This window comes from Cherax quadricarinatus, unplaced genomic scaffold (genome assembly GCF_038502225.1).
Source record: "Cherax quadricarinatus isolate ZL_2023a unplaced genomic scaffold, ASM3850222v1 Contig160, whole genome shotgun sequence".
NCBI lineage: Eukaryota > Metazoa > Arthropoda > Malacostraca > Decapoda > Parastacidae > Cherax > Cherax quadricarinatus.
The window spans coordinates 197,473-212,089 of record NW_027195186.1 but is presented as its reverse complement, the minus strand read 5'-3'; the positions used below and the strand labels follow the sequence as shown (position 1 = coordinate 212,089).

The window sequence follows — 14,617 nt, the reverse complement described above, 5'->3', positions numbered from 1 at the left end:
CCAATATTGAGGACCCCAAAGGAAATAAGAAGAGGTATGAAAAAGCTCACGGAGCGGGAAGAGTGACTGGGTAGAGGCCAGTTGAAGAGGTGGGGCCAGGAGCTGTGAATCGACCCCTGCAACCACAACTAGGCGAGTACAGTCCCTTGATGACACACTGCTTTCCTTGGGTTATCCTCGGAGGCTAACCCTCTGGGGTTAGAAATACGAACAAAATCTTATCTTATGAATCCTCATATGGAATCCATAAGAGACTGCCTGATGTGAGTGAATTAGTATTCCTAAAATGTAAATAGGAGCCATGCTACCAAAGCCCTGGACAGAGCAAGACATCCAAAGTTGGTGAGCAAGTCACAGGCCATAAAGCAGTGCTATGATGAATAAGACAAAAATTGGAATCTTTATTATGAAGATGTTTTGCCAACCAATGACTTAAAATTCAAAGCAGAAATTATTCTGGAGACAATGAAAGATTATGTATCTAATGAGCAAAGGGGCTCTCCTTGTTACTTCTCCCATGGTAGTACAACCACTATGCTATGCTTACATGGACAGCCTCATCTAACAAGTGTGCTACATACAAGATATCACAATTTATATGTGTAAATGAACACACAGAAAATTAAATGACATTAACAAGAAAAATGCACCTATCTGAAGAGGGAAAACTTAAATATTGCAATATTGTCAGAATTAAAAATGAATGGTAATGAATAACTAAAGTGTAATGAACACTTGACAGTGCTCAATGCTAACCCACATGGAGACAGAAACTCAGGCAATTAATTGATCTATATGAAGAGGATCCCAGAAAGGGGTCAAAATATACAGCTCAATTAGTCTCCTGAGTTTCTGTCTCCATGTGGGCTATTACTGAGCAAAGAATGGTAAGTGTAGTTACATAAAAATATCAAAATCTTACTTGAAATATGGACAGCCAGCAGCTAGGAGAGCTTTGCTAACTTTCACAGTTCCGTCAGAGAGCTTCACCGTACCATCACAAAGAGCTGCAAAATGTCGAAATGTTGACAGCTCTTTTAGAACCCTGGATGCATGTAGTGTCCCTGTGGTATACTCTTGACGATTCATTTTCTCAGCCACTACACATACCTAAAACAATTTAGCAAAAATTTTCACATTGCAATTTGTAGTTCTGCAAAGTAAATGTTTCTTGACCATAATAAAAAAGAAAAAATAATGATTTTATTTCTTTGTAAAGGTTACAATGTGTAATTACAATTTTGGTTTGCTAAGTACAAAGAAAGTCACTATCATGCCAGGGCATTTCAGGCAGACTAATCCTAGTATATAATAACTACTTAAATCTAGACGAGGTAAGAGTGGTTATCTTTTATTAAAATCCTTGTTTAATCTTAATACTAATGCGAGGTAGTCAAGGTGGAGGTTATTAAGAACAAAAATCTTGAAGCTGCACATACCCCCCAATGAAAAGCAGGGGTGTCACTAGCACGTTAAGAGACCATACAATAAGTGTCAGGGGCCCGAGACTGTTCAACTGCCTCCCAGCATACATAAGGGGGATTACCAACAGACCCCTGGCAGTCTTCAAGCTGGCACTGGACAAGCACCTAAAGTCGGTTCCTGACCAGCCGGGCTGTGGCTCGTACGTTGGTTTGCGTGCAGCCAGCAGCAACAGCCTGGTTGATCAGGCTCTGATCCACCAGGAGGCCTGGTCACAGACCGGGCCACGGGGGCGTTGACCCCCGGAACTCTCTCCAGGTAAACTCTCTCCAGGTAATGGTTCAAGCAGTAATATTTCATGGATTGGCAGATGTTTAATAAACTAGAAGTCATATAATATAATAACTGATTAGATGTTGTTTTAAGAACATAAGAACATAAGAAAGAAAGAGCACTTCAGCAGGCCTACTGGCCCATGTAGGGCAGGTTCATATCAACCCCCAGCTTAGACCAATGGCCCACCCAGTCAGGAGCATGGCACCTGACCCAGTAGCACCAGCCAGTCAGGTCCAACTCACACCCACCCACACCCACTCATGTATTTATCTAACCTATTTTTTCATATTTTATTTGGACATGATACATAGTTGTATAAGGGATTATAGTAGTTGAGTGTACATGCCAAAAGGCCCTTGTATGCAAAGCATTATGGGCAGGCTTAAAATTAACTTAAAATTAACAAGCAATGAAAGGTTCAATGGTAGAAATTACAGTAAACAATTTACAATATGAAGTACAATTTGTTGCATTACACTGTAGTACAGTATAACAAGATGATCAATTTACTATATGTTGCCTTGAAGTTTTAAGATTTAAGTAACTTGGAGAATTATTGGTAATGTTAAATATTGAGTGTAGATTATTTAGTCCTGGGCGAGCAAGTGGTTTTTTAGAAGTCTTAAATTGATTTTCAGGCCTGGTTACTTTAGTATGTTCTGGTATATGAATTCCAGATTTTGGGGCCCTTTATGTGCATAGAGTTTTACACCGTGTGATATGGACAAGGGGTACATCAAAAAGAGATCTGTGTCTTGTGTTATGGTCGTGTGTCCTGTTAAGGTTGGTGAGGAGAAGTTTGAGTGGTGGGTTTGTTTGCATGTATTGTTCTATGTATGTAGTAGGCACATGAATAAGTGTGGATGTTCTTTATGGTGAGCAAATTTAGACTTTTGAATAGAGGTGGAGTGTGCTGTCATGATTGGGAATTTGGAATCATTCTGATTGTAGCCTTTTGCTGGGTTATTAGTGGACTTAGGTGATCTGATGTTGCTGACCCCCATGCATAAATTCCATATGTGAGATAAGGGTAGATGAGTGAATGATACAGTGCAAGGAGACCCGATTGTGGAACATAGTACCACATCTTTGATAGTATGCCTACTGTCTTATAGATTTTCTTGGAAATTTGTTGTATATGTGTCTGGAATTTGAGGCTACTGTCTAGGTGGATTCCTAGGAATTTTCCCTCTGTGAGTCTTGTGATGGGTGATCCATTTAGTGTTATGTTAAGTGGAACATTTGCAGATCTGGTTCCAAACTGAATGAAATAGGTTTTGTGCAACTATGTATCATGTTTACCTGGAGAGTTTACCTGGAGAGAGTTCCGGGGATTAATGCCCCCGCGACCCGGTCTGTGACCAGGCCTCATGGTGGATCAGAGCCTGATCAACCAGGCGGTTACTGCTGGCTGCACACAATCCAACGTACGAGCCACAGGGGGGAAACAACGCCCCCACAGACCGGTCTGTGACCAGGCCTCATGGTGGATCAGAGCCTGATCAACCAGGCTGTTACTGCTGGCTGCATGCAATCCAATGTATGAGCCACAGCCCAGCTGGTCAGGTACCGACTTCAGGTGCTTCTCCAAATAAAGAATAAATAAATAAATAAATCATCCAGGTAGATATTTTCTGCAATTCAGCATTGAGTGTTGGCGAGTATGGCTGGGTTTGGGTGTGAGAAGACGTATGTAGTGTTATCTGCAAATAATATGGGTTTGAGTAGCTGTGATGCATTCGGTAGGTCATTGATGTAGATGAGAAAGAGGAGTGGTCCTAGGACACTTCCCTGTGGGATTCCTACTGTGATTGGTTGTGTGAAAGAGTTTGCACCATTTGCATACACATACATGTATTGGCTTCTGTTACTAAGGTATGACTTTAGGTAGTTGAGGGAGTGGCCTCTTATACCATAGTGTGTTAATTTAGTGTGCAGCAATTCATGGTCGACTGAATCAAAAGCTTTACGTAAGTCAATGAAAATTCCCAGTGGGATTTCTTTCTTCTCGAGGGCGGTATATATTAGCTCTAGTATGTGTATAATAGCATCATTTATGCTTTTATTATTCCTGAACCCAAACTGACAGGGGTTTAGTATGTTGTTTGAGATGAGGTAAGAATAGATCCATCTATGAATTAATTTTTCAAAGATTTTAGAGAGTAGTGGTAAGTTAGATATTGGTCTATAGTTATTCAAGTCGGCTTGATCACCTCCTTTGTGGATCGGGGTAACCCTCACTATTTTGAGAACTGCTGGGAAGGTGGAGGATTCAATGGATTTGTTAAAGAGTGTTGCAATAATTGGTGTCAGTACTTGTGAAGCTTTTTTGTACATAAAAGTAGGCAAGTTGTTTATGTCTCCTGCCTTGTTCTTAAGGGTGTTGATGATGAGCACAACGTCTTAGCTTCTATAACAGTACTCGGGACTTTGTTCCAATCATCCACAACACTATTACCAAACCAGTGCTTTCCTATATCCTTCCTGAATCTGAATTTTTCCAGCTTAAAACCACTGCTGCGAGCCCTGTCTAGGCTAGATATTTTTAGCATGCTATTTACATCCCCTTTATTAATTCTTGTTTCAATTTATACACCTCAATCATATCCCCCCCTAATTCTACACCTTTCTAGAGAGTGCAGAATCAGGGCCCTCAGCCTATCCTCATTGGGAAGATTTCTGATACATGGGATCAACTTTGTCATCCTCCTCTGTACATTTTCCAGAGCATTTATATCCATTCTGTAATACAGTGACCAAAACTGTGCAGCATAATCTAAATGAGGCCTAACCAAGGATATAGAGAGTTGAACAACCTGAGGATTCCTATTACTTATGCTTCCTGACATGAAACCAAGGATTCTGTTTGCTTTATTGTGAACACTTATGCACTGTTGTCTTGGTTTTAGATTACTGCTAACTAGAACTCTCAAATCCTTTTTGAAAACAGTAATACATATTAAGATCTACATTATTTAGTTTATATGTGGCATGGTTATTTTCCTCTCCTATGTTTAGAACTTTGCATTTGTCTATATGAAACTGCATCTGCCACTTCTCCGACCACTGCATCAGTCTATTTAAATCTTCCTGGAGTGCTCTAACGTCGTCAGAATGAATTCATCGGCCTATTTTGGTATCATCAGCAAATTTGCTTATGTCGCTATTTATTCCCTCATCTATTTCGTTTGTGTAAATTGTGAACAACAACGGGCCCAACACTGACCTCTGTGGAACACCGCTTGTAATGTGCCCCCATTCTGCTTTCTCCCCATTTATGCAACCTCTCTGCTGCCTATTTGTCAACCATGCCTCTACCCAGGAAAAAATTTCTCCTATTCTGTGTGCCTTAAGTTTCCTCAACAGCCTCTGATGTGGAACTCTATCAGAAGCCTTACTGAAGTCCATATACACAATATCATATTCAATACCATGATCTACCTCCTCAAATACCTTAGTGAAAAAAGTCAGTAAATTCGTAAGACAGGAATGCCCCTTTGTAAAATGATGTTGAGATTCATTAATCAATTTATGCCTCTGAAGCTGGCTATGAATTGCCTCGGGAATAATTGATTCCATAAATTTTCCCACTATGGAGGTAAGGCTTATTGGTCTATAGTTCAAAGCTAAGGACCTGTCACCTGCCTTGTAAATAGGTATTACATTTGCCATTTTCCACTTATCTGGCACTATGCCAGTTTGTAGTGATATGTTGAAAAGATTAGCCAAAGGTTTGCTAAGTTCCTCTTTACATTCCTTTAAAACCCTTGCAAACAATTCATCAGAGCCTGAGGATTTGTTAGGTTTTAATTTCTCTATTTGTCTGAGGACCATGTCACTTGTGACCCTAATCGTGCATAGTTTATTATTGTCCTGTTCTATACAATTTATCTTTTCTGGAATATCGCCAGTGTCTTCCTGTGTAAAAACTGAGAGGAAGTAAGTGTTAAAAATTCTACACATTTCCTTATCACTGTTGATGAGCTGACCTCAGTTACTTTTGAGTGGGCCTATCTTGTCCCTAATCTTCTGTATACCTGAAAGAATCCTTTAGGGTTAGTCTTCAATTCTCTTACAACTTAACCTCATAATCTCTTTTTATTTTTATTCTATTTTTATTTCTCTCTTTAACTGAATATATCAATTTCTTAACTGCCTCTCTCCTCTTATGATTCACCTATACTATATGCTTCTCTTTTGACCAATGAAATGTTTTAATCTATTGTCTGGCCATTTAGGATAATTTTTGTTTGAGCTGATTTCCCTATTTGGAACATAAGTTGTCTGAGCAGCTAGAACTATGCTCTGTAACACGTCATGTCAGCAACCATCACCACCTACCTGACCCATAGTCAGGTCATTCCAGTTCAGCCCACCCAAGTAATTTCTCAGTCCTATGAAATCAGCCAAGCAGAAGTCAGGGACAGAGACTTGATTGCTATTATTAGGGTAATTCCATGATATATTAAAATTGAGTGATTTCTGATTACTTTCCCCAAGCTCATCATTAACCTCAAGATAATTAATTAGCAATTCCCTGCTGACAAGAACCAAGTCTAACAGGTTATTTCCTCTAGTTGGTTCTGTCACACACTGTTTTAAAAAACAATCCTGAATTGTATCAAGAAAGTCACTCAACTAAATTTCCTGTCAAATTGCTCCAGTCAATTTGTCTAAAGTTAAAATCTCCCATTACCTGGAGTTTACCTGGAGAGAGTTCCAGGGGTCAATGCCCCCGTGGCCCGGTCTTTGACCAGGCCTCCTGGTGGATCAGAGCCTGATCAACCAGGCTGTTACTGCTGGCTGCACGCAAACCAACGTACGAGCCACAGCCCGGCTGGTCAGGTACCGACTTTAGGTGCTTGTCCAGTGCCAGCTTGAAGACTGCCAGGGGTCTGTTGGTAATCCCCCTTATGTATGCTGGGAGGCAGTTGAACAGTCTCGGGCCCCTGACACTTATTGTATGGTCTCTTAACGTGCTAGTGACACCCCTGCTTTTCATTGGGGGGATGTTGCATCGTCTGCCAAGTCTTTTGCTTTCGTAGTGAGTGATTTCCGTGTGCAAGTTCGGTACTAGTCCCTCTAGGATTTTTCCAGGTGTATATAACCATGTATCTCTCCCGCTTGTGTTCCAGGGAATACAGGTTCAGGAACCTCAAGCGCTCCCAGTAATTTAGGTGTTTTATCTCCGTTATGCGTGCCGTGAAGGTTCTCTGTACATTTTCTAGGTCAGCAATTTCACCTGTGTTACAAATTTCGTCCCAGAGAAGTTTACTGCACTCCCTTTCAAGGTTTGGGGGTCTGTAAATCACATCCAAGATTAGTTTTTCACGGCCCTTGAGAAGCTGTAACCAAACAGATTCAGTGGCTAATGCTTCTAATTTTATATCTTGTCTAACACAACAGTTTAAATTGTCTCTGACATACATCGCTACTCCACCACCCTTTCTGTTGATCCTATCAGTGTGGAATAATATATAGCTTTGTATGCAACATTCAGAAGGCATTTCTTTATCTTTCAGATTGAGCCAGGTCTCTGTTATAGCAATAATATCTATGCTTCCTGCACTTGCTATTAATCTTAGCTCATATTATTTACAGCTTTATATAATATGATATTACAAGGACTCCAATGGAAATAAGTCACTCGATTGACTTTTTTGTTGGGTTATCCTAGGTATTTACACATATGTTACTATGTATGATAATTGTACCATGTGAACCTGTACCTAAATAAACTTACTAACAATTTCATTCATTCTGGTTGGCAGTGCACACATCTCACACATCGAGGTCTGTGGTTTGATCCCTGGTATGGGTAGAAACACTGGGGCATGTTTCCTTAAGACACCTGCTGTCCCTGTTCACCTAACAGTATAATAGGTACCTGGGTGTTAGCAGACCAGTGAGGGTCGCATCCTGGGGGTCAAAATTAACCCAAAATGCTCTATATAACCAGGGACTTTCTATATAGTATGTCACTGATGTCAGCTAAGTCTGTATAAGTTGTATCATACACTTGTAAAATTAATGATTATTATTATTATCATCAAACCCTGGTCCTTTAGTATATAAGTTGAGGTGGCTACCAACTGAGCCATGGCACAGTGAAAAGGTCTTACAGCAGCCTGTAATGGGAAGTCTAATCACAGAAAGGGGAGGGTAGCTCCAACTCCTTGGCTCAAGAGCAAAGTGAAAAACAGGTAAATTTTGTGTGAGATTTCACCAAAATTGTCCAAATGGTAAGAAAGTTTATTTAGGCACAGGTACACATAAGTACAATTATCATACATAGTGTAAATTACCGAGGGAAACAAAAAAAAAAAAAAGCCAGACAGTGACTTATTCCCACTGGGGTCCTTGACAGGCTGAAAAATTTATTTTACAGTATACTACAATAACCTGAAGTGTATGTAACCAGCTCCTCTGACACACACTATATTACAATGAGAAATTTGAATGAGAAATACACGAATTAAGAAACTGTAAAGATGAGTAAGAGTGAGAAAAATATTTTAGAATTACCTCTGTCCTGCTAATTAGTTACTTTGAAGACAGTTTCTTCTTCTCTACGAGAGGCTGAGCTTCATCAAGCTTCACCACCTCCTTCCTGCTACTTATCCTCTTATTTTGTTTCTTTAACACTTGTTTAGTCCCTTGTATTGTGTGCTGGGAGGGAGAGAATGAGGGAGGGAGAGGGAGGGATGGAAGGAAGGAGGCTGAGTTAGAGGGGAGGCGGAGTTGTTGTGGTTGTTGTTGAGGTTGTTGTTGTGGTTGTTGTTGAGGTTGTTAAGGTTATGATGGCTGTTGAGGTTGTTATGATGGTTGTTAAGGTTATGATGGTTGTTGAGGTTATGATGGTTGTTGAGGTTGTTACGGTGGTTGTTGAGGTTATGATGGTTGTTGAGGTTGTTGTGGTGGTTGTTGAGGTTGTTATGGTGGTTGTTGAGGTTGTTATGGTGGTTGTTGAGGTTGTTATGGTGACTGTTGAGGTTATGGTTGCTGAGGTTGTTATGATGGCTGTTGAGGTTATGGTGGTTGTTATGGTTGTTGAGGTTATGGTGGTTGTTGAGGTTGTTATGATAGTTGATCAGGTTGTTATGGTGGTTGTTGAGGTTGTTATGGTAGTTGTTGAGGTTATGATGGTTGAGGTTATGGTGGTTGTTATGGTTGTTGAAGTTGTTATGGTGGTTGTTGAGGTTGTTATGATGGTTGTTGAGGTTGTTATGGTGGTTGTTATGGTTGTTGAGGTTATGATGGTTGTTGAGGTTATGGTTGTTGAGGTTATGATTGTTGAGGTTGTTATGGTGGTTGTTGAGGTTGTTATGGTTGTTGTTGAGGTTGTTATGATGGTTGTTGAAGTTGTTATGGTTGTTGAGGTTGTTATAATGGTTGTTGAGGTTATGATGGTTGTTATGGTTGTTGAGGTTATGATGGTTGTTGAGGTTATGGTTGTTGAGGTTATGATTGTTGAGGTTGTTATGGTGGTTGTTGAGGTTGTTATGGTTGTTGTTGAGGTTATGATGGTTGTTGAAGTTATGGTTGTTGAGGTTGTTATAATGGTTGTTAAGGTTATGGTGGTTGTTGAGGTTGTTATAATGGTTGTTGAAGTTATGGTGGTTGTTGAGGTTGTTATAATGGTTGTTGAGGTTGTTATGGTGGTTGTTGAGGTTATGGTGGTTGTTGAGGTTCTTATGATTGTTGAGGTTGTTATGGTGGTTGTTGAGGTTATGGTGATTGTTGAGGTTGTTATGGTGGTTGTTGAGGTTATGGTGATTGTTGAGGTTGTTGTGGTGGTTGTTGAGGTTATGGTGGTTGTTGAGGTTGTTATGGTGGTTGTTGAGGTTGTTATGGTGGTTAAGGTTATGGTGGTTATTGAGGTTGTTATGGTGGTTGTTGAGGTTATGGTGGTTGTTGAGGTTGTTATGGCAGTTGTTGAGATTGTTATGCTGGTTGTTGAAGTTGTTATGGTGGTTGCTGAGGTTGTTATGGTGGTTTTGAGGTTATGGTTGTTAAGGTTATGGTGGTTGTTGAGGTTATGGTGGTTGTTGAGGTTGTTATGGTGGTTGCTGAGGTTATGGTGGTTGAGGTTATGGTGGTCATTGAGGTTGTTATGGTGGTTATGGTTGAGGTTATGGTGGTTGAGGTTATGGTGATTATGGAGGTTGTTATGGTGGTTGCTGAGGTTGTTATGGTGGTTGATGTTATAGTGGTTGTTGAGGTTATGGTGGTTGTTGAGGTTGTTATGGTGGTTGTTGAGGTTGTTATGGTTGAGGTTTTTATGGTGGTTGTTGAAGTTATGATGGTTGAGGTTATGGTGGTTATTGTTTACCTGGAGAGAGTTTCGGGGGTCAACGCCCCCGCGGCCCGGTCTGTGACCAGGCCTCCTGGTGGATCAGCGCCTGATCAACCAGACTGTTGCTGCTGGCTGCACGCAAACCAACGTACGAGCCACAGCCCGGCTGATCAGGAACTGACTTTAGGTGCTTGTCCAGTGCCAGCTTGAAGACTGCCAGGGGTCTGTTGGTAATCCCCCTTATGTGTGCTGAGGTTGTTATGGTGGCTGTTAAGGTTATGGTTGCTGTTGTTATGGTGGTTGTTGAGGTTTTGGTGGTTGTTGAGGTTTTTATGGTGGTTGTTGAGGTTGTTATGGTGGTCGTTGAGGTTGTTATGATTGTTGTTGAGGTTGTTATGATGGTTGTTGAGGTTATGGTAAGTTTATTCAGGTACACACAAATACAGTTACATAGATTATCATACATAGCAGCATATGGTGGTTAGTTGTTGGGGGTTTTCTCTCTTCGTTGCGGTGGTGGTTGTTGTTAGGGTTCATCACTGTTGTAGTGGTTGATGTGGTTGTTGTTGGGGTTGTTTGTTGCTGGGTTGTTGGGCTTGTTTGTTGTGATGGTGGTTGTTGTTGGGGTTCATCGCTGTTGTGGTGGTTGTTGGGGTTGTTGTGGGTTTTGTTGTTGTTGGGGTTGTTTCTTGTTGGAGTTTGTTGTTGTTGGGGTTTGTTGTTGTTGGGGTTGTTTGTTGTGATGATTGTAGTTATGGTTGTTGTTGTTGTTGTTGTTGGGGTACCTCGCTTTTGTGGTGGTTGTGTAAGCAAGTTTCTTCAGATACAGGTACACATAATTATTATAATCAAAAGGAAGCGCTAAACCTACAGGTAGTTACAGTACATACTTTATCACAATTATATCACATAAATGTTAAACCTAAGACCCAATCTAACTTTGTTATTCTTTAAGTACACTACCTAACAGAATACTCCATTCTACTGAATGTACAGCAATGCATGCAACCATATGACCTGTCTTTGTAATACTCATTTGTGCTTTATTGTTATCTGTTTACAATAATGCTTTATCACTGATTACATCATTGCTTAGTTAATCTTAAGTTAATTTTAAGCCAGCCCGTAATGCTATGCATACAAGTGGCTTTGGCATGCTGCTTTTACCTGTATTTTTTTTGTACCTCTGTATGTATGCTCAAATTACTAAATAAGTAAATAAATAAATATATCATACATAGTGGCCCGGTGGTCTGGTGGGTAAAGCTCCCGCTTCACACACGGAGGGCCCGGGTTCGATTCCCGGCGGGTGGAAATCCGACACGTTTCCTTACACCTGTTGTCCTGTTCACCTAGCAGCAAATAGGTACCTGGGTGTTAGTCGTCTGGTGTGGGTCGCATCCTGGGGGACAAGATTAAGGACCCCAATGGAAATAAGTTAGACAGTCCTCGATGACGCACTGACTTTCTTGGGTTATCCTGGGTGGCTAACCCTCCGGGGTTAAAAATCCAAACGAAATCTTATCTTATCTTATAGCAGCATATGTGTAATTACCTAGGATGACCCAAAAACTTAGACAAAGTGACTTATTTCCAATGGGGTCCTTTCAATACTTTATTATTATACTATAAAGGAGATATACTAGGAATAAGGTAAACTTGAGTTATTTATATTTACATGTGTTAGCTATATAAAAAATAATTTTCCTCCCTTTCTGTCGCTACATTCATTAGGTACCTTTTGGCTCTCTTCTAAACATGGTTTATGCTATAACTGGCTTTGACATGTGTAGGCAATCTGTTCCACTACGTTATTACTGTACAATAAAATGTATTTGAAGCCTGACCACTGAATGGGTACCACAAGTGAAGCTCCCTTCCCAGCCTTGACAAACTTGGCAGCAAGATATTCTGGACACTGTTTGTGAGCAATTTTATAAACGTGATTTAACTTCAGTTGTTTTACTCTGTCTTCAACATTCAGCTGTTATAATTTATCCTGTTTTACATGCTCTCTTGGATGAATCTCACCATTTTGTTCTGGGTAGTTTAGGTGTCTGTCTATCTCCCTCTTGAAGACCGCCAGGGGTCTGTTGACAATCCCCCTTATGTATGCTGGGAAGCAGATGAACAATCTTGGGTCCCTGACACTTATTGTGTTCTCTTGGCGTACTCATAAGTAAGTTTATTCAGGTATACACAAATACAGTTACACAGATTATAATACATAGCAGCATATGCGCCCCTACTTTTCACTGGGGGAATGTTGCACCGCCTGCCGAGTCTTTTGCTTTCGTAGGGAGTGATTTTCCTTTGTGGATTTAGGAGTAGCCCCTCTAGGATATTCAAAGTGTGTGTGGAAAATTGCATTTATCTGAATATAACTCATTATGTACATAATAGAAAATGATAACAAAGATAATTATTATTTATCAGTTACATAGACAAGTAGGAATTTGGGACACCTAGGTCGCAAAAAATGTCCCCCTTCGATACCTACCACTGTCATAACCACAAGTTGCTCTGGACCTATTAATTAAATGAAATATACATACACCAGGAATACTGGTAAATATATAAATTTGTGGACTGTATATTGAAAATAATAAATGATTATACACATATATACACATTTATACAACAGAAGGAGAATATATCTTAATCATAACACTCACCAATTTGACCGATTAATGTGTCATGTACAGGACCCCCCCCCCTTTTGCCTACATTTATGAAGAATTTACTGGCCAGAAATTAAACATAATTTAGACAGCTTATCTGAGGTTCCTGGAGTTGTCTTGTCCAGTCGTCTGATATCTCAAGTTATGCAGGAATGCACATCCAACAATTTCGCCTCCTATTTGAGAGGTGTCAGCCCAATTTTAACCTCTAGAGCAGGAAAAATTCTTCCCATTATTCACAACGTGTTATTCAATTCAAACAAAATGGCGACTGTCCCTTCTCCCCAGGCTCAGTTTTCCTATTTTCGATAACATATTTCTTTTAAAAATACAATATAGGGCATCTATTTTACCTATAAATTACCGTATTTCCGGAAAATATATACAGTATTATCCACAGTGAGTATTATCATGTATCTTTCTCATCTGCGTTCCAAGGAATACAGGTCAAAAGAACTTCAACCTTTCCCAGTAATTTAAGTGCTTTACGATACTTATTCATGCCCTGAAAGTTCTCTGTACATTCTCCAGGTCAGCAATATCGCCTGCGTTGAAAGGCGTAGTTAGTATGCAGCAATATTCCAGCCTCATTATCCATCCTATCAGTTTTCCAGCAGATGTGGTAGATACATTGTTGTGATCTTTGAAAGTAGATCCTCTATACCTGTGTACTTAAATAAACTTATGATGATGATAATAAAAAATAATCATAATAATAAATTATAATAATAATACTGGTGATAATAATACCAATAATAATGATAATACTAATAATAATGCTGATAATAATAATAGTAATAATACTGATGGTGATAATAATAATACCAATAATAATAATAATTATAATAATACTGATGAAAATAATACTAATAATGATAATAATAATAATAAAAATAATAACAATAATAATAATATTGACTGGGTTTGTGTTGTATTAATGTTAAAATAAATGTTGTATTAGTTATGTGAAGGTGGTGCAGGTGGCAGCTGCAGCCTACACAAACACACCAGACATTGTCAACACTTGACTCATCTGTCATATCTGCTGTGCCTGCGCCTCCAGTCGCTGATGGACGGCCACGTTAACATAGACAGGGATGACAAAGTTGTCGCTGTGGAAGATGGCCCTGGCAAAGTGATGAAAAAGAAGAGGAGGTCGCAAAACCAGGAGGATGATATAGGTTCAGGGGAAGTACCACCCACACACACCATGCAGCCAGCAGCATCTCGGGTTTGTTGCTTCTCCTTCCATTATCTATCCACCTCCTCCTCAACCTTATCCATGCCTTATTGTTAATGTTCTCTGTATGATGTCATGGTATTGTAATTTGTAGAGACGCGAGAAGTAATTAGGACTTTTTTCAGTGTCTTCGTTTCCCCCCAGTGGATTATGAACCATTTTCTTCTGGCATTTTTTGTCCTAAATAATTTACATATGTTACTCTGTATGATAGTTGTTCTTTTGTTTACCTGTGCTTAAATAAACTTAACTTCCTGTACCATCAAGGACCTCGGTGGAAATAAGTGGCTGACTTTTTTGAGTTATCTTAGGCTGCCCGAAATACAGTATGCTAGTGGCTTTCTTTTGTGTTTAACACTATTTTATTACATGTAAACTACATTTTCGTATACCACCTGTAAACTGCTACTGAGCCAGCAGCCATACTAGGACCACCAGTGATGTATTCATAAGGCTTGATCATAATGTATATATTATTATTAGCCTACAGAAATAAGTACAGTAGGTATGTCTGGTAATATAAATTAATGTTTGAAATTGAATTTTTAATAACAGTGCCGAGGTGACTGGGCACTACACTATACAGCAGCGCTATATAGCCCTTGTGGTTTAGCGCTTCTTTTTGATTATAATTTACACTAT

At 39.7% G+C, this 14,617-nt stretch overlaps 2 protein-coding genes across 4 annotated transcripts in view; one reads left to right on the top strand and one right to left on the bottom strand.

Moving 5' to 3' along the window:
- LOC128693571 (gigaxonin) overlaps positions 1-8,490 on the bottom strand; it is a 70,640-nt gene extending 62,150 nt beyond the window's left edge. Inside the window, exons 1-2 of one of the 3 annotated variants that reach the window (XM_053783353.2) lie at positions 8,284-8,490; positions 923-1,110 (exon numbers count right to left, since the gene is read on the bottom strand). In XM_053783353.2, coding sequence (XP_053639328.1) covers positions 923-1,089 — 167 coding nt within the window. In that variant the 5' untranslated portion in view covers positions 1,090-1,110; positions 8,284-8,490. Of the gene's footprint in view, positions 1-922; positions 1,111-8,283 lie in introns of those variants that run through there. The other 2 variants (XM_053783352.2, XM_053783354.2) reach the window with 2 other exon arrangements.
- A 5,213-nt stretch (positions 8,491-13,703) lies between these two features.
- The window catches only part of LOC128693570 (presenilin-1), a 47,201-nt gene continuing 46,287 nt past the window's right edge, over positions 13,704-14,617 (top strand). Inside the window, exon 1 of the mRNA XM_053783351.2 lies at positions 13,704-13,966. Coding sequence (XP_053639326.2) covers positions 13,805-13,966 — 162 coding nt within the window. The 5' untranslated portion in view covers positions 13,704-13,804. The remainder of the gene's footprint in view (positions 13,967-14,617) is intronic.